At 64.6% G+C, this 18,447-nt stretch overlaps 5 protein-coding genes across 5 annotated transcripts; 2 read left to right on the top strand and 3 right to left on the bottom strand.

Annotated features, from left to right (window-relative positions):
- Nucleotides 1-1,750: 1,750 nt before the first annotated feature.
- Nucleotides 1,751-2,611, top strand: EMIHUDRAFT_55255 (hypothetical protein; the record flags this gene model as incomplete). Its single annotated transcript, XM_005779489.1, has 1 exon — nucleotides 1,751-2,611. A coding segment is annotated over one exon (861 nt), but the record flags the coding sequence as incomplete, so codon positions are not given.
- A 311-nt stretch (nucleotides 2,612-2,922) lies between these two features.
- EMIHUDRAFT_205041 (hypothetical protein) lies at nucleotides 2,923-3,397 on the bottom strand (the record flags this gene model as incomplete). The annotated part of the gene is made up of 2 exons (XM_005779488.1): nucleotides 2,923-3,084; nucleotides 3,155-3,397. The coding sequence occupies 2 exons, from the start codon at nucleotides 3,395-3,397 to the stop codon at nucleotides 2,923-2,925; spliced, it is 405 nt and encodes a 134-aa protein (XP_005779545.1).
- Nucleotides 3,398-4,205: 808 nt separating this feature from the next.
- Nucleotides 4,206-6,506, bottom strand: EMIHUDRAFT_450155 (hypothetical protein; the record flags this gene model as incomplete). Its single annotated transcript, XM_005779487.1, has 5 exons — nucleotides 4,206-4,745; nucleotides 4,935-5,042; nucleotides 5,159-5,212; nucleotides 5,361-5,554; nucleotides 6,002-6,506. The coding sequence occupies 5 exons, from the start codon at nucleotides 6,504-6,506 to the stop codon at nucleotides 4,431-4,433; spliced, it is 1,176 nt and encodes a 391-aa protein (XP_005779544.1). The 3' UTR covers nucleotides 4,206-4,430.
- Nucleotides 6,507-7,627: 1,121 nt separating this feature from the next.
- EMIHUDRAFT_353739 (hypothetical protein) lies at nucleotides 7,628-12,845 on the top strand. Its single transcript, XM_005779486.1, has 5 exons — nucleotides 7,628-7,827; nucleotides 7,900-8,016; nucleotides 8,262-8,503; nucleotides 9,254-9,272; nucleotides 12,777-12,845. The coding sequence occupies exons 1-2, from the start codon at nucleotides 7,672-7,674 to the stop codon at nucleotides 8,008-8,010; spliced, it is 267 nt and encodes an 88-aa protein (XP_005779543.1). The 5' UTR covers nucleotides 7,628-7,671; the 3' UTR covers nucleotides 8,011-8,016; nucleotides 8,262-8,503; nucleotides 9,254-9,272; nucleotides 12,777-12,845.
- Nucleotides 12,846-13,206: 361 nt separating this feature from the next.
- Nucleotides 13,207-14,903, bottom strand: EMIHUDRAFT_100287 (hypothetical protein; the record flags this gene model as incomplete). The annotated part of the gene is made up of 5 exons (XM_005779485.1): nucleotides 13,207-13,442; nucleotides 13,494-13,689; nucleotides 13,726-14,015; nucleotides 14,501-14,543; nucleotides 14,583-14,903. The coding sequence occupies 5 exons, from the start codon at nucleotides 14,901-14,903 to the stop codon at nucleotides 13,207-13,209; spliced, it is 1,086 nt and encodes a 361-aa protein (XP_005779542.1).
- Between the last annotated feature and the right edge of the window lie 3,544 nt (nucleotides 14,904-18,447).

The raw sequence follows: 18,447 nt of genomic DNA, 5'->3' as shown, positions 1-18,447 counted from the left end.
TGCTCGCAGCTCGTCGGCGAAGGGCGAATCCCTCATGCCGGGTTCGGTGGTGTGGGAGCTGACGACGCCGGCCCCTTCCGAGAGCACACTGAAAGAGACGAGCGAAATGGCCATCAAGTGGACGGTGCTGTCTACAAGTGACGGAGTCACGCTACGCAGCGTGCATCTGAGCACAGTCCGCTCGCGCCTGGCGGCTCTACGGGAGAGCCTCGCGCGCAAGCACTCGCGGGTAAACGCGCCGAGATGCTTCCTTCCCCCTCACGACAACTTGCGCACAGCTGTGGACGCGCCGTGCCCTTGTAGGTGCTCGCGGATACGCCAGTCTTCGCGCCCCTCGAAACGCCGCGATTGCTCGCCCTCTGCCGGCGTGCGACACTTGTTGAGGTACCTAGCAACGTTGTGGTACTACAAGGAGGCGAGGAGCCGCCAGTTGAGGGCATCACCGACACCACTTTTGGGCTGGTGCTCACGGGCGACCTGCAGATGTGCTTTAGCGTGCCTGAGAAATGGCGCGCTGACAACGGACTCCCGCCACTGTTGCCGCTCATGCGGCTAGGCACAGGCTCTACCTTTGGTGAGTTTAGCGCCGTAACCGGCCTCTCGCTTCCGGCCGGCGTCTCGATGCGCACCGAAAGTGGCGCTACGCTGCTATGCTGGCCGCGCGACCCCTCATTGCTCGGTGAGCTGGAGCAGCTCGTGGGCGATTCGCGCGACCACACGTCGGCGCCGTCGCTTCTTGAGTCTTCGTGGCTCGCGCGTACCCCGCTTGGGCTTCTTGTTGACATGCCCGAGCTGGCGATTTGTCTCCGCCCCATCGCCACTGACGAGCTGATCGCGCAGCTGGCCGCGACATCGGCGCCTGGGTCTGGCTCCGCGGAGGCTGCCGGGACGGGAGTGCGCGATACAGACCTCATGGTCGTGGTGAAGGGCGAGCTGGTGAAGGTGGCGCATGAGTCAGCGCAGATGGAGGTGCATTTGCTGACGGCTGAGAACGGCGGAGGTGGGCCCCTTTCCCACACACAGCCCGAGCCCCTTCGCGGGATTGAGGTTAGTTGCTGACGCCCGTTTTGTCCTCTGCGAGGCAGTTCCGGACAAGTATGCTGGCGGAGACGCGCTGCACGGGCAGCTAGAGCTCGTCGTCGCGGCGAGACTGCCCAGCCGCTGCCGCAACGCGCGGAGCTTCTCTCACGCGCTGAACGACCTCGGCTTGGTTGTGCACGACGCCACCTTTTCGCTCGACAGAGACGTGGACGCCTATCACGTCGTGCTCCCCGCTGGCGACGCGCGGCCTGCTTCCGAGCGTGCTAAGGACCTGCGAGACCAGATCCAGGCGCTCCAGTCGACCGTGCTTCGGCCAGGCGACGGAATGCTCGCCCTCTCGGAAGACGGGACCTCGCGCATTCCGCGCCTCGCGGTGGGCGCCCATGGCGCCAGGCCGAGTGACGGCCCGCCGCAACCGCCCAGGAGCGGCCAAGTAGCGATGCTGGATTTGCGCGCCTTTGCCACCAGCTTGGCAAGCGGCACGTCGGAGCTTGCGGCGCAGTGGCGCCGGTTTCTGGCTTGCCACGCGCCGTCCCTGCAGCTGGACGACGGCGACTCGCGAGGCGCCGGCACCGGCGGGGACGTGCCGGGCGGTGGCCGGGGTGGCTGGCACGAGACTCTCTGCTCCTTCTCTCTGTTTCGGATGCGCCAGCAGACGAGCGAGCCCGAGCTCGGCGTAGAGTTTTCCGACCTTGAGCTGGGGCTGAAGCTGGGCGAGGGCGGCTTTGGCGAGGTCCACCTCGCGCGCCACCGCGTCTCTGGTGCGCTGTTCGCCGTCAAGTCCTTCACCAAGGCGCGAATCCGGCGCATCGAGGAACGAACCACGTATATACGCCTCGAGCGGGAGCGGAAGACGCTGCGTCAGTTGCAGGCGCACTTGCGCGGCACCGCACAGCCGCACAACTTGAGCCGGCTGATCTGCTCGACCCACGACCACGTCTGGCTGCGTCTCGTGCTGCCTGTCTGCCTCGGTGGCGACATGGGCAAGCTGCTCGATGAGATGGGTAAGCTGTCGGACAATGAGGTCCAGTTCTATGCCGGATGTGTCATCCTGGCCCTCACTCACCTCCACTCGCTCCAGATTGCGTACCGCGACCTCAAGCCGGAGAACGTCCTGCTCACCGCGGCCGGCTGGCCCGTCCTCACAGACTTTGGCCTGGTCGCCTTCCTCGACGACGGGCCCGCCACCTCGATGGTGGGCACGCCCGAGTTCATGCCGCCCGAGATCGTGGCGGGTGCCAGCCACGGCACCGACGCCGACTGGTGGAGCCTGGGCGTGATGCTGTGCGAGATGCTCACGCTCGCGACTCCCTTTCGCGTGCCCGGCTCGGGGAGCAACTACGAGAAGACGTACGCCAACATCGTGCGGGGCACCTTTACAAGGGAGTTTGAGCACAAGAGCTTCCGGCTGATGCAGCACAACACCGCCGCCATGATCCGCGGCCTCCTCAAGGTCGACCCGCAGGAGCGGCTCGGCGGCAGCCGGCGCGGCACAGAGAGCATCCGCGTGCACGCCTTCTTCTGGGGCCTCTCGTGGGAGACGCTCGAGGCGCGTGAGCTGCAGCCGCCGCACCAGGGCTGGTGCTCCAAGCACGGCGAGGACATTGAGGACCAGTTCAGGCTGGGGGGCGCCGAGGTGCCGACCGTTGGCGAAGCGGAGACGACCGGGGGTGCCGCCGCGGAGGATGCGGCGGCCGCAGCGCTGGACAAGATGTTTGACTTCAGTGAGTGGTGATCCTGTACTTGTCGTACGCCCGCGTCACAAAATTCACATGTCCTTTGCAAAACGCGTCGTCCCACTCAACTGGCGCGCGTCCGACACACGGCTCTGTCTCTCTCTCTCTCTCTCTCAAAGCGCGCGAGGGCGCGTGCGGCCTAAGGCTATTCCTGGCTGCCCTGGCGGTCGAGGAATGGCGCCAGGTATGGCTTGACGACATTCTCGTCCATCCACGGCGTGATCGCGGCAGCGGTGAGCACCGTGCGGTACTGAGCGATGGCGCCGCCTAGCGCGCCCCAGCCGGCGGTGAAGGCCAAGAACTTGACCTGTGCGGCGAGGGGGGGGGAGCGAGGTGGAGGCGCGCCGCGCGCCCCACACTGACGTGTGCGCGCGGACCTGCCCTTCTTGCGTGAAGAGATCGATCCACTCACCGGTCGCGAAGAAGTAGAAGATGGAAGATAGAGGGAAGGACAAAATCCAGAAGACGCTTTCGGCGACAGCAATCGACAGGACGCCCGCCAGCCCGAGCTTGGCCACCTTATCGAGCGTCCATTCCTCCTCGTCGCTGCTGCTGCTGCCCTCCGCCTCCTCGGCGACGGCGACCTCCTCCTTTTGGCCGAAGGGATTCCGGAACTGCATTATCGGAGCCGCCGCCCTTGCAAGGGGGCCGGGCCGGGCCACGGGCGGCGCCACGAGCGCGGTCGAGAACTGCATGATCGGAGCCGCTGCAATAGCGGGCCGGGCGGGCACCACGAGCGCGGTCGAGAGCAATGAGGCCGCGAAGACCTCCATGAGTGTATCCTCTCGCCTGGCTTCGCTGGAAAGAAGAATTTTACTACCCGCCCCTCTCACAGCAGACTGGCTCAGAAGAAAGCCGAGCTCGCGCTCGAGGAGAAGGCGGCGCGGCACGCAGCGCTGCGACGAGCGAGGCCTCGCGGCTCCTCAGCGTTGCGGAGAGGAAGGCGGAGAGGCTGCTGAGCGAGGCGAGGCAGGAGGCGCGGCGGATAGCGGATAGGCGCGGCGGCCCGCGCCGCGCGCGCCAGCGGAGGGAGGTGCAGTTTGGTGATCGCACAGCACCACCGTCCACCGGCGGGATGAGGCGAAGGCATCGGGGGGAGACACTTGTGAGAGCGCGCGTCCGAGTGGGATGTGCTAGGAGAGGTAGCATGACGACCGATGACACACGCTCGCCCCGCTTAAATAAATAAATAAATAAAACGGGCAAACTCTGAGACGAGATGGGATTTAGGGACATGTGTCCCCGCCCTGCACGATCTTGGTGTGAGGGATCTTCAATCCGTGTCCCCTCACCCCTCGTCACAACCCGACACGGAAGAGAGCGGCAAGAGTTGGGGCTGCGGCTCGCCCCGCTTGCGCTTCGACCTTCGTTGGGCTGATAATTTAATTAAGGGCGTAGACCTTAATTTAATGGGATAAATGGCGTGGTGCATGGCGCATCGTTACTCTCTAAACCGGTAAACTCGCACACATAACTTTCCGACGACCACTCCCAACACGTCAGCTAAGTGCTCTGGTAGCCGTCTCGAGGACGCGCTTTGCGCTCAGGGCAGCCTGCGCCGCGTGCGCTCCAGACGCCTCTCTATTGCACGGCAGACCCTCTGAGGCCTCTGCCCGTGCGCCTGTGCTAGTGCAATGGCTAGTGCACGAGTTGCTAGTGTTTCGTGTGCGCCTTGCCCGCGTGTGGCGAATGGAGGACGTCCGACTCGCGTCCCCGCTCGAGCCACCAGCGCATGTCTCCATCGCGGCAGAAGCGGGCGAGGGCGAACACAGCGTAGCCGTGCTCGGCGAGCACGCTGCGGCCGGGCAGCGAGGAGGCGCCGCCGCTGTAGTCGTATACCACCGCAATCTCCACCACCATCATGCCAAGCCGCTGCAGCAGCTGGGCGCAAGCAAAGGCGGAGCCGCCGGTCGCGAGGATGTCGTCCACGACCACGACGGCGCCCGCGCCCGCCGAGGGGAGGAGGCCCTGGTGCAGCTCGAGGCGTCGCTCTCCTGTTCACGGCTAGTGTGAAGAGACGCTGTCCCCCCCCCCCTCCACCCGACGCAACTGAAGGCAGCGCATCACCCCGTATCTCGAGGCCCAAACGCGCCTTTCCCCTTTCTCCCCATATCTCCCCGTATCTCCCCGCATCTCCGCGCCGTAGTCCATCGCCACCGCATCGGACTCGTGTACGGACGCCGGCAGCTGCCCCGCCTTCCGAATGGGAAGAAAGGCGACGCCGAGCGCCTTTGCCACCGCCGGTCCGAACAAGAACCCGCGCGCCTCGGGCGCCGCCACCGCAACCAGCCCCGTGTGCTGGTACCTGTCGAGAAGAGCCGAGATGCAGCTGAGAGGAGCCGGGAGTAGCCAATTTTACCGCGTGCCGGATACCTCGCCACCAGCGCGTCAATGCAGAGGCCGAACGCGGCGGCGTCGGCGAGGAGCGGCGTCACCTAAAAAAGAATGCCGGCTGCAACACAGAAAGGTGGGCGCGCGTGGCGCGAGGAGTGGTTGAGTGGTTTTGCCTAAAGGCAGACAAGCCGTGCGTGCGACAAGGAGGGCTGTCGGGTGCGGTGTCGGCGAGGAAAGCGACGTGGTCACGTCCCCAAAGACAAAGTCTGCCGTCGGGAAACCGCGCACGGGCCGGACGAGCGGCTTGATCCTCGCCTCGAGGGCAGCCAAGTCTGCCCAGCGCGACGCGGCGGGCAGAGAGGCGGCATCGTCGGGCGGAGGAGGCTGCGGCGGCGGCTGCAGCGGCTGCTGGCGAAGCGACGCCGAGCGAAGCAGTCGCGACCCTCCTCGACCTTCTCGTCCTCCTCCTCCTCTGCCACCGCCGCCGCCGCCGCCGCCGCTGCCTCCTCCGCCGCCGCCACCTCCGCCTTCACCTCCACTTCCGCCGCCGCCGCCGCCTCCGCCGCCGCCGCCTCCGCCGCCTCCGCCGCCTCCGCCGCCGCCTCCAAAGAGCGAATCGGAGCTGCGGCCGGGGCTGCTCGGCGGTTCGTGACGCGGGCTGCGCACCGCGCGGGCTGGCGGCGCGGGCGGCGCGGGCGGCGCGGCGCTGGCCGGCGGAAGGCGGCCGGAAGGTTCGGGGAAGTGTCCGTCGGGCGGCGCGGGCGGGGCGCGCGGAGAGGCAGGCTCCACGGGAGAGGAGTACTGCGACCGGTGCAGCGCAGCACGCTCCATCAGCTCGTACCTAGACACAAGGAATCAGCACCGTCCGGGCGACCTGGTGAAGAGCCCACTCCGCTCCATCGGCTCGCACAGGTTCTTGGAGAAGGAGTCACCGCTGCCGGCAGAGCCGGTGCGAGTGAGCCGCTCCTGCGTGGCCGACGAGGCGAGCTGGGAGATGTAATCGATCCCGTCCTCAGCAAGCTGGTACTCTAGCTCGCGCTCGTCCCGTGGCGACGCCGCATGTCGCGGGCTTTGAGGCCCAATCGCCCGGCTCAGCGGCGTGAGCGGCTGCGGCTCCGTCGGTGTTGGTGGCGTTTTTGGCGGCGCATCGTCGTCCAGCGTAGAGCGTGTCGCGACAGTGCCGTGGGCCGGGCTCGCGAGCTCAGCGCACAGCTCGTTGCGATTCAGCTTGACCACCTCGTTGGTCTGCGACAGCAGCACCTCGATCTGCCGACCGAGCGTGACGACCGTGCCCTTCTTGCCGATGTGCCGCGTGGCACGACAGTTTGGCGTGACGACGACGGGATCGCCGGCGGCTAGGCTGAAAGGCGAGGCCTCCTTCCGTCCGGGGCGCATCTAAATGATACACGGATGGCGCCGCTGCTGCCGTGGAAACTTTTGCAGAAACGGGAGGCACTTGTAAAAGAATTTTACAAGTGCCTTCCTACAAGGATTTTAAACTCGAGCTCCCTCGCACGACACTGGGCACGGGACTGGCGCGCACTGGCACTAACACAGGTACACCACGGGAGCCGCCTAAGCGACTCCTGCGAGGACGGCGAGGCACTTAGCTCCGTGCCCTCGACCGACCGCCCTCGCCTGCACCAACCGCAGAGCGTTGTGTTTTGCCTTTAAGACTTGAACAGTTTTTTTTTGGCGGCCCAGACACGCGACGCGCCTTAGTCCGCGCGCGGAGAGGGTCTGTGGCTTGGCTTTTGTGTGACATAGGGGCGGCTCTCTGCGATACAACGTCTCTCTATACGTCAGTATTGTTGCGAAGGTTTGAGAAGCGGTGAGCAGCTCCGGCGTTCTTCCTTCGTAATTACGTCCTAAGAGGGAAGCGGGTCGTCCGCCCCCGCATGCAGCCCGTTCGTTGGTTCGCTCGCTCACATACGTCCCCCGAGAGGGTATCTAAGTGATGAGCGTCGAATGCGCTCCTCCTAACATGGCCGAATGCGGCTGGGGCAGAGAGCTCACTGGTAGGGATTGCCGTCGAGGCGAGCCGGCCGTACATGCCACACATGCCACATGCTCCTCCACACTACTGTAGCACACACATTCCCCGACCGAAACTTGGAGAGCGGACGTTCTTTATGTCGTTGGGTGTGCTTCTCTGCGTCTGTGGATCCCACCTGAGCCCACTCGCGGTGCGAAGGCTCCTAATGCGGCAACTGAGCCCGCAAGGGTGGGGCACTATAGGGCGGTAAGCCGTCATTGCCCGGCGCTCTCGCTGCTTGCAGCGCTCTGGGTGGTGGTGGCGGCGCCGGCGGGGGGCGAGGGCTCTAGCGAAGGAGGAGAGCCTGAGCCCGGGGAGGATTGGGAGGGGGAGGAGCGGCCGGAGGAGTACGCCGGCCTCTTCGACGACCCATAAGGGGCCGTCGCCTGCTGTGCCTTTTGTAAGTCCGAGTCCGAGCCAGTGTCTGCGTCGCAATGAATTCTTTTTCGTCAGGAGTCGGTACAGTGTAAGTTCCAGTGCGCGCCAGTCCCGTGCCCAGCCGGCCGCTGGTGGCCGCTGGTGGATATGTCCAGCTCCTGCTTCGACGAGCGCGAGATTCTCCTCGCGTGCCTGTCCGAATCGCCCTGCATCGCAGCGGGCAAGCCCATCAGCGTGTGCATCGAGGAGGATGAGGCTTGCCGCTTCAAGCGCGTCGCCCTCATGCACTGCAAGCGCGGCCAGGCCAGCCGCTTGCGCCGCCCGCACGGTCTGCCTCGCGCACTCGGCGCTGACGGGCTGCCCCTGCGCGCGCAGCTCGACATGCGAAAGAGGATCAAGGGCAACTTTGTGGGCAACGAGACGGCGGAGGACGACAAGGCAGAGATGTCGACAAAGCGGAAAGGCGCGGGCGATGACGAGTTATGACAGGAGGCGGCCGCCGCACCGCGCCACACCCCGCCGCATCGCCCGCTCCCGACTAGAGCGCTGCGCCCAGTATGATGATCTCAGAGGGCGCTAGCGAGGCGTGCCCAGCACTGCCCTGCGAGGCTCTTTGCCTACAAGCGTTGAGCGCCAAAAACTACACTTGATCTGATGAGACGGAGAGACGCCCGCGCGCCCGTGCCCGCGACCCCGCGCGGCCGCCCTCTCACGCAGCCCGCCCTTCTCCGCGTCAGGCTGCTGACTGTGCGTGCCAACGGGGAAGCCGGACATGGCTGGCGCTGGTCAACGCTGTTGGCTTGCCGAGCCTTGGGAGCCGCGCAAAGAGCCCAAGCTCTGCACGGTCGATGTGGACGTATCAATCTGTGCGGCACCGTCTATAATAAGCGCGAGCCCCAACTCCTAGTCAGTGTGTGAGTCTCTCTTCCCCTTGTGGGTAGAACGCTAGCTGGCACGCGAGACCGTCACATACGGAATCGTAGAGAAAAAACGGCATTTTTTTGGTAAAATTACACTGTGAAAAAGACAGAAAAAGAGAGAAAAAACGCGCGCGCAGCGCGCGTAGGCGGCGCGCAGCGCCGCCGCAGGCGGCGGACAGCAGGTGCGCAAAATTAAACGCCATTTTCGGTTCCGCGGTTTTGGCACTAACATCAAATGATTGACTGATTCGACCACATGCCCGCCATGCGCAGGCCAGCGCCGCGCTGTGATACGCATAGAGACGACCCGACCTCTCTGAACTAAGCCAGATTACTGCGAACGAACGCCTAGCGCGGCGGGGAAGTCAACGGGGCAGCCGGCGGTGGCCGGCCGCGCCCGAGGCGCGAGGGCGTAGACGGGTCACAAATTGCCCGGGACGGCTGGTCACTTGGTCTCTGACGTAGGCCACGCACATGCACATTAAGCGGTGACATGACCTGATTGCTAAAAGAGCCGGTCCGCGAAATTAAATGCCATTCTCCAGGTATCCATTTTAGCACTATCTTCGAAATCCCGGCCGGTACTGTTTTAAGAATGAGTGAAAGAGGTTGTTGGTGTTGTCTCTGAACGGGCTCGGCTGCGCCTGGGTTCGGAGCTTCAACGCCGGCCATTGCGCCGAATAAAACGGCGGCAAGTGCACAGGGGCTTCGGCGAGAGCGTCGATGCCTTGAGCTGCCCGCTAATTGCCAGGGGCTGCACCGCCGTGTACATCAAGAAGAACTTGCAGATGTGCAAACTGTGTGTATGCCGAATCGTGACGGCGGCGAGGACGACACGGACGGAGCAGGCGACAAAGGCGAATCCGACGGCGGAGGCGACGGCGACACGGACGGAGGCGGCGAAAGCGAGACCGATGGCGGCGACGGCGACGGCAAGCGAGGTTGCTGCGGGGAGGGCGAGACGGAGGAAGGCAGCGGCGACGGCGACACGGACGGAGGCGGCGACGGCGACACGGACGGAGGCGGCGAAGTCGACACGACCGACGGCGGCGGGGAGAGCGATTCCAACGGCGGCGGCGGCGACGGCGACAAGGACAGAGGCGGCGAAAGCGAGACCGACGGCGGCGACGGCGACGGCGACATGGATTGAGGCGGCAAAGGTGAGATCGGCGGCGGGGATGGCAAAACGGAGGAAGGCAGCGGCGACGGCGACACGGACGGAGGCGGCGAAGGCGACACGGACAGATCCGAGGCGGCGCGACGGCGACACGGACGGCGGAGCGGCGACAGCGACACGGAAGAAGGCGACGGCGAGACCGACGGCACGGCGGGGAGGGTGAGGCCGACGGCGGCAGCGGGGAGGAGTGCGGCGGCAACGGCAGCGGTGAGGGCGGCGGCGACGGCGGCGGAGAGAGCGGCGGCGACGGCGAGACCGACGGCGCGGCGGGGAGGGTGAGGCCGATCATGCTTGGCGGCAGCGGGGAGGAGTGCGGCGGCAACGGCAGCGGCGAGGGCGGCGGCGACGGCGGAGGAGAGAGCGGCGGAGAGGGCGGTGGAGAAGGCCGCGGGGAGGGTGGCGGAGAGGGCGGTGGAGGCGAGGGCGGCGGCGACGGCGGAGGAGAGCGCGGAGGCGACAGTGGCGGAGAGGGCGGCGAGGAGGGTGGCGAAATCGCAATAATTCACCTGCGGGAACCGGGACGGCGGGGAGGGGGGGGACCGACTCGTGCCGCGGGCCGCCGGGCAGCGGCCATACCCGCTCGGCGGAGGCAGGGCTCAGAATCGGTTTCAGGCCACAAGGCTGGTGAGTTGGGCGTGACCGTCATCTATAGAACGCGCCCGCTCGGAAGTCTCGGTCTGCGGAAGGTAACGACGATTCGGCTAGGCGTCTGCGGAGGCAAAGGGCGGGCTGGCGATCCGCTACGAGGCCTGTTTGTCGCGGTCGGACAGGCACCCGTCGCATCTGTGGACAGGTGTGACGACGGCAGTCACGAGTTTGCGGCGCAGCCGCGCACGGGGCCCCGCCGTCAGCGGCCACACATGCAAGAGCGGCACAGCATGAGTCGGGGGGGTGTCGGGGCACGACGAGGGTTGCTTCGGCTGGCGCTCTGAGGCCACCAGGCGGCCCCATTTGATGTCCGGGAGGTGCCTCCCGGACGCCTCCCGGACAGCTAACGTGCAGAGCATCGAATAGACGCCTTGCCCGGCATTTTTTTGGTAAAATTACACTGTGAAAAAGACAGAAAAAGAGAGAAAAAACGCGCGCGCAGCGCGCGTAGGCGGCGCGCAGCGCCGCCGCAGGCGGCGGACAGCAGGTGCGCAAAATTAAACGCCATTTTCGGTTCCGCGGTTTTGGCACTAACATCAAATGATTGACTGATTCGACCACATGCCCGCCATGCGCAGGCCAGCGCCGCGCTGTGATACGCATAGAGACGACCCGACCTCTCTGAACTAAGCCAGATTACTGCGAACGAACGCCTAGCGCGGCGGGGAAGTCAACGGGGCAGCCGGCGGTGGCCGGCCGCGCCCGAGGCGCGAGGGCGTAGACGGGTCACAAATTGCCCGGGACGGCTGGTCACTTGGTCTCTGACGTAGGCCACGCACATGCACATTAAGCGGTGACATGACCTGATTGCTAAAAGAGCCGGTCCGCGAAATTAAATGCCATTCTCCAGGTATCCATTTTAGCACTATCTTCGAAATCCCGGCCGGTACTGTTTTAAGAATGAGTGAAAGAGGTTGTTGGTGTTGTCTCTGAACGGGCTCGGCTGCGCCTGGGTTCGGAGCTTCAACGCCGGCCATTGCGCCGAATAAAACGGCGGCAAGTGCACAGGGGCTTCGGCGAGAGCGTCGATGCCTTGAGCTGCCCGCTAATTGCCAGGGGCTGCACCGCCGTGTACATCAAGAAGAACTTGCAGATGTGCAAACTGTGTGTATGCCGAATCGTGACGGCGGCGAGGACGACACGGACGGAGCAGGCGACAAAGGCGAATCCGACGGCGGAGGCGACGGCGACACGGACGGAGGCGGCGAAAGCGAGACCGATGGCGGCGACGGCGACGGCAAGCGAGGTTGCTGCGGGGAGGGCGAGACGGAGGAAGGCAGCGGCGACGGCGACACGGACGGAGGCGGCGACGGCGACACGGACGGAGGCGGCGAAGTCGACACGACCGACGGCGGCGGGGAGAGCGATTCCAACGGCGGCGGCGGCGACGGCGACAAGGACAGAGGCGGCGAAAGCGAGACCGACGGCGGCGACGGCGACGGCGACATGGATTGAGGCGGCAAAGGTGAGATCGGCGGCGGGGATGGCAAAACGGAGGAAGGCAGCGGCGACGGCGACACGGACGGAGGCGGCGAAGGCGACACGGACAGATCCGAGGCGGCGCGACGGCGACACGGACGGCGGAGCGGCGACAGCGACACGGAAGAAGGCGACGGCGAGACCGACGGCACGGCGGGGAGGGTGAGGCCGACGGCGGCAGCGGGGAGGAGTGCGGCGGCAACGGCAGCGGTGAGGGCGGCGGCGACGGCGGCGGAGAGAGCGGCGGCGACGGCGAGACCGACGGCGCGGCGGGGAGGGTGAGGCCGATCATGCTTGGCGGCAGCGGGGAGGAGTGCGGCGGCAACGGCAGCGGCGAGGGCGGCGGCGACGGCGGAGGAGAGAGCGGCGGAGAGGGCGGTGGAGAAGGCCGCGGGGAGGGTGGCGGAGAGGGCGGTGGAGGCGAGGGCGGCGGCGACGGCGGAGGAGAGCGCGGAGGCGACAGTGGCGGAGAGGGCGGCGAGGAGGGTGGCGAAATCGCAATAATTCACCTGCGGGAACCGGGACGGCGGGGAGGGGGGGGACCGACTCGTGCCGCGGGCCGCCGGGCAGCGGCCATACCCGCTCGGCGGAGGCAGGGCTCAGAATCGGTTTCAGGCCACAAGGCTGGTGAGTTGGGCGTGACCGTCATCTATAGAACGCGCCCGCTCGGAAGTCTCGGTCTGCGGAAGGTAACGACGATTCGGCTAGGCGTCTGCGGAGGCAAAGGGCGGGCTGGCGATCCGCTACGAGGCCTGTTTGTCGCGGTCGGACAGGCACCCGTCGCATCTGTGGACAGGTGTGACGACGGCAGTCACGAGTTTGCGGCGCAGCCGCGCACGGGGCCCCGCCGTCAGCGGCCACACATGCAAGAGCGGCACAGCATGAGTCGGGGGGGTGTCGGGGCACGACGAGGGTTGCTTCGGCTGGCGCTCTGAGGCCACCAGGCGGCCCCATTTGATGTCCGGGAGGTGCCTCCCGGACGCCTCCCGGACAGCTAACGTGCAGAGCATCGAATAGACGCCTTCCCCGAAAAAACGACGGCGGGGAACGGGTATACAGTAGGGTATGTATGTAACTAGTGAGACGATTGTTTGGGGAGGGCGCGAGTGGGAGACTTTTCGGCGGGCGAAATGCGGCGGTTTGGATGCGTCCTCTGCGCTGAGTCCTGAGCGCGTGTGTATGTGTTGTGCTGTCTTGATACATGATAGTTGAAGATTCTCGTCTCACGTCTGACTGTTCACAGGAATTTTCTATCTCAGTTACCTTTGCGCATTCTGTATCAACCGGTGGGACAGCCAACCCTCGCACTATCGAGACCGTTAAACCATCTTTGGCGTCGATTTCTTCAGACCGTGCTCCGTGGACAGAGGCACACATAGTAACAGACACACACGCCACGGTTTCGGTTTTTTGCGCGCGGGATGCGCTCTCTTCGTGCGGTCTTGCCCCGCCTCACCGTCACGTGGCGCTCACTCGTGGCGCGAGCAAGTACATGCGCACGGGGTAGATGTCGCTCGGGAAGTCGGCCTGTCGGGTGGACTTGACCACACGGTACCCAGCTCGCCGGAAGAGGGCCATGTGGTGGGCGTGCGTCCGCAGCACCGCCGCGTTCTCGGCGTCAAGCATGTAGTTGCCGCGGCCCTCGCGGCACTTCTTTGGCGGCGCCGTGTTCTCCTTGACCACCACGAGTCCGCCTAGGTACACGGCCTAACCAGTCACCCTCGGATCGAACACAACAGCAGGACGGCGTGCGAGCGCGCCCGGGCGGACGGCGCCGTGGCAGGCAGCGAGCAGCCGCACAACGCTGTGGTCCGTCAGATGCCCGAGGATCCACTGCGCCCAGATGGCGTCGTACGTGCCAGCTGGCGGGACAAACTCTCGCAGGCTGGCCAGCGTGAAGTCAAGCCGCGAAGAGTCGTCGCACAGCGCTGTGCGCGCAGCCTGCAGCAGCGGAGCGCTCACCTCGACGAGGTGGACCCGCTCGAAAACCTTGAGGAGTACGCCACCACTCACGCGGCCCGAGCCCGCGCCCAGGTCAAGCGCGAGTGAGCCCGCAGGCGCCGTTTCGCCTCCGAGCGCCGCACGGAGGAAGTGCAGTGAGCCGGACAGGTCGACCCCGTCCACCGACCCGCAGCCGCCAAGCACGTCGTCGCACGCGGACCAGTGTGCAATCGACCGCTCGTACCACTCGTCCTCCGAGCAGTGCCACCAGAGGGCAGTTTTGCGGCGGCGTGAGGCGGGCATCTTTGTTGGCGGGAAGCCAATACCTAGGCGCGGCAGCGAGCGGAGAAAAGAATTCGCGCGCCACACACTGGCACGACAAATGTGTGCCAGCAAGACGCTCTGTCGCTGGCGGCCGCAGTTTTCTGTGAGGTGGGAGGAGAGGAGAGGACAAAGTGAAGATGGCACAGCAGCTAGGCCCCGCCAGCTGCTCAAGCGCCCATCGTCGTCGTCGTCGACGAGGTTCAGATCACCAGTGATGCAAGCTCGTCCTCGTTCCAGGGGCTCAACACGTAAAGGACCACACGCCTTGTCTGAGTTGGACCACGGTGTACGACAATGCAGGAGCAGTGACCAGCTACACCCTGGGGCAGAGCAACGCCAAGGGCGCCTTCCTGCCGCGGTGCCGATTCGGCACGCACCAGCAGACAAGTGCTATCCTCGATGGGAACCACATTCTCAATGTGCTCTTCAATGGGGCATTCTGGTCGCGGCTCTTGACCGCTCTGGACGCGGCGAACTTCTTCGCCACCTCCATGGGGAAGATCGGCGTGCTGCACCAGCGACTCGCCGACCTGGCGATGGCCAACCCAGGTGTCTGGATGATCACGCACCCGGACATCTTTCTCGGTGAAGATTTTGACACGCCTGCCGTTCCGGCGCCGGCCGCGGTAATCACCAACAGGGTGGAACCCAACATAATCACCAACAGGGTGGAACCCAATATAATCACCAACAGGGTGGAACCCAACATAATCACCAACAGGGTGGAACCCAATATAATCACCAACAGGGTGGAACCCAATATCGATGGCATCGACAAACAGCACGAACCATCCGGTGTTGGTTGGCGAGCCGACGGTTGCCTTGGCGGGAAGAGGTGGCGGCAGGTTTCGCATGAAAACTGGGTGCGAGAAGTCGGCCTGGTCGTACATGAAGGAGGGGCTCGACCCATCAGGAGCGAACCAGCTGGTCTCACCCTGCTCTGTATCGTAGTCTGAGGGAGGGTGTAGAGGATGTAGAGTGTAGAGCGCTGTAGAGCTGTAGAGATGTAGAGCGCTGGAGAGCGCTGTAGAGCTGTAGAGCTCTACATCCGCCGCGTGACGATGTGAGTCGCCTGTAGAGCGATGTAGAGGCGCTCTACAACGTGAAATCCGTTAGAGACGACTCTCTCTCTCCCAACTGTGAACAGTCGTTATCTGTATATGCGCAGCTATTCATAGCCGCGCCTGTTGTTTGTGTGTGTATCCGCGCTCTTGGCGCGATTACGAGACTGACTAGTGTGTCGCACTAGTTGTACTTTTCGTAATAGTATTCCGCATTCATTGCGAGGGCGGACCACTCCTAGCGTGCAGACCGCGGGAGCTGGTGCCGCGGCCAGTGTAGACCTGGCCTGCGCTGTGACGCGCGCGCTCATCTGCAACGTGGAGCCGACTGAGGGGTAACTACGTAGCATGTCTAGCAACAACCGTGACAAAGACATGCCGTCCGTCATCCAATGGGATGGGACATCTGGCCTTCCTTTCAAGGAGTGGAGAAGGGCAATTCTCGACACTGGTGCGGAGCGGACCGACGAATCCGGCTCCAGCGTCGCGGATGTCTTCGCTGGTGCGGACATGGGAGGAACCGCCGTCGGCTCTCCACCTCTGCCTGCTGGCGCTGCACAGCACGCACAACCATCGGGTGGCCTGCCGAGATGACGCGCCCCGACATCAAGTACTTCTTCTCGAAGCTCGGCTCTTTCTCTCAGGCTTGCGGCGCCGTCCATCGTGACGCCATCATGACCGTCATCAACTATCTCAACGCCACAAAGCACCTCGGCATCACCTACGGCGGAAAGCTCAAGATCCCCTACGGACTCGACATTTTCCCGCCAGGCTTCATCGAGTCTCGTGGCCTCCACGCCTACCATGACGCCTCCTTCGGCAAGGCGCCACACTACGGCGGATGCGTCGTGATGTTCAACAACGGCGCCATCGACTGGAGCGCCAACAAGTCCAAGATCGAGGCTCTCAGCGTCGCCGAAGAGGAGACCGCCACCGCCTCCGTCGCCGCCAAGAAAGTCGTCTCCTGCCGGCTCATGCTCGAGGACGCTGGCCGAGCTGTCGCAGGACCCACGCCCCAGCTCGGTGACTGCAAAGCCGTCTTTGACATCATCGTCAAGCCCGGCTCTACTGCTCGCACGCGCTACTACGAACGTGCCACCATGTTTGTCAAGCGCCTCTTCATGCTCCGCCACGTCGCGCCGTACCTCGTCGGCACTGCTTATATGATCGCCGACGTCTTCACCAAGACGCAGGCGACGCGAGCTATGTTCTTCACCTGTCGCGACTACATGCTCAACGCCAGCAACGGCCCCGGCTTTGCTGTGACGCTCCAGGGGCAGGCTGCCCGGCTGTGGAGCAAGCTCGTCGCGACCGTCGGCAAGGCGTGAGTCATCACCCCTTCGCCGAAGACGCGCGAGTCGTCCGAGATAGTTGCCGATGCAACTATCTAGATAGGGGGGAGCGTTAGAGACGACTCTCTCTCTCCCAACTGTGAACAGTCGTTATCTGTATATGCGCAGCTATTCATAGCCGCGCCTGTTGTTTGTGTGTGTATCCGCGCTCTTGGCGCGATTACGAGACTGACTAGTGTGTCGCACTAGTTGTACTTTTCGTAATAGTATTCCGCATTCATTGCGAGGGCGGACCACTCCTAGCGTGCAGACCGCGGGAGCTGGTGCCGCGGCCAGTGTAGACCTGGCCTGCGCTGTGACGCGCGCGCTCATCTGCAACGAAATCTCTACAACAAACTCTACATCATAAGCGGCGAACGAGGCACGGTCGCTCTCCGACATGAGGCGCGTTGCACTTGCCAGTGCTGCCCTGGCCTTCTGTCTGCCCGCCCAATGGGTGGCAGGTGCCTCTGCTGCTGTGGCATGCCTCACGGCTGCGACTGGCCGGCGCCTCGGCGCGTCAGCTCGGCTCGGCGTAGCGATAGTGGCCAGCGCAACTCGCCTGGACTCAACGCTCAGCCAGGAGCTCCCGCACGCGCTGGCGCGAGGCATGGCGCATGCAACGCGTCTGAATGCTCGCCTCGCCTCGCGCAAATGCGACCGTCCTCGCAGCCGACAGTCCACCGCCTGCTAAAGAAGCACAGCGACGAATGCGGCACCGGCGACACATGGCAGGCTGGTCATGACGCAGTCATAGGGTGTTGTGTGCCGTCAGAGTGACTCTCTGTGTGTCAGGGATAGCCAGGGCTGTCCATCAGAGCTCCAGTAAGCTCGGAGACACCCCATTAGCGCGGCTCGACCTCTTTGAGTCACTGCCTTCCCGGCGGTTTGGCTGTAGAGCCTCTACAACAAACTCTACAGCAAAATCGCGCTCTACATCGCTCTACAGGCGACTCACATCGTCACGCGCCGGATGTAGAGCTCTACAGCTCTACAGCTCTACAGCGCTCTACATCTCTACAGCTCTACAGCGCTCTACACTCTACATCCTCTACACCCTCCCTCAGATCGTAGTAGCAGAAGTGGAAGAAGCCATCCGAGTCCACTGCGACAAATACAGCGAGCACCCAGGGCTCCATGACGGTGGGAATCCACCGGCCAGGACCGGAAGGCCCAGAGTGCAGAGAGAAAGCAAAAGGCATGATATAGCAAAGCTCTCTCTGGACGGGGTACAACGAAGGGGGCAACCCACACCACACAAGACGCCAAGCACAAAAGAATAACAAGACGGTGTACTCAGGCAGTCTCATGCGGAAGAGTCAGAGATACAAGAGCACCTAAAGGAGCAAGGCATACAGCTGTGAAGTGGTCTCTCCACTGACAAAGAAGCATTCTCCGGAGAATGAAAAAACACATTCGGCGTGTCGTTCGCGGCGATCTCTTGGCGCGAGCTGGCGGCCGTCCTCGGTTGTTCCTCTGTTTGGACTGTTGTGAGACCCCGCCATCCTGGCCCCCGCCCCTCCCCCCCTCGGGGCCGCACACCACTCCTCTCTCCACGCACGCGGACGGGCTGATGGGACAGAACTCCGCCCGAGATCGCGACGCCGGCCGCGGCCGCCGCCGCCACCCTCTCCCGCTCGGCCGCCGCTGCCTGGCAGTTGGACTTCTTGCCAGCCCCAATCACCGATGCCTCCCCAAGCGGACGCCACCTGCCTGCGCCCCTCCTCCTCACGATCACGTGGCGCGGCCACCACCCGCCTCACCCGCTCCGCACCGGAACCACACAGCCACTCCACACACCGCCTCGCTCACGCCCCGCTCGACCACCCTCCGCAGACGCCAGAGCCGCTCGCGCATGGCGCAAAAGCTGTTCAGACTGATCCTTGCCAGCAGCACCGACGCCGCCACCGCCGCCACCGCCGCCACCGCCGCCACCTCCTCCCTTCTTGCACGGCGGAGCGGCGTCGAGACGACACCAGGCGGCGCCACCCCGGCACCGGGCGGCGAACGCTTCTCCGCTCCGCGCCGGTATGCTGCTCCGC

The sequence above is a fragment of the Emiliania huxleyi genome (genome assembly GCF_000372725.1).
Source record: "Emiliania huxleyi CCMP1516 unplaced genomic scaffold EMIHUscaffold_23, whole genome shotgun sequence".
Lineage (NCBI taxonomy): Eukaryota > Haptophyta > Isochrysidales > Noelaerhabdaceae > Emiliania > Emiliania huxleyi.
Note: the sequence above shows the minus strand (reverse complement) of the source record. Positions and strands in the feature narration are given on the sequence as shown.

Bases quoted from the DNA above. Each gene is read 5' to 3' on its own strand.
- EMIHUDRAFT_353739 (XM_005779486.1), top strand. From the start codon at position 7,672: ATGTCCAGCTCCTGCTTCGACGAGCGCGAGATTCTCCTCGCGTGCCTG. The intron at 7,828-7,899 runs GCCAGCCGCTTG...CTGCGCGCGCAG, and splicing joins TGCACTGCAAGCGCGGCCAG to CTCGACATGCGAAAGAGGAT.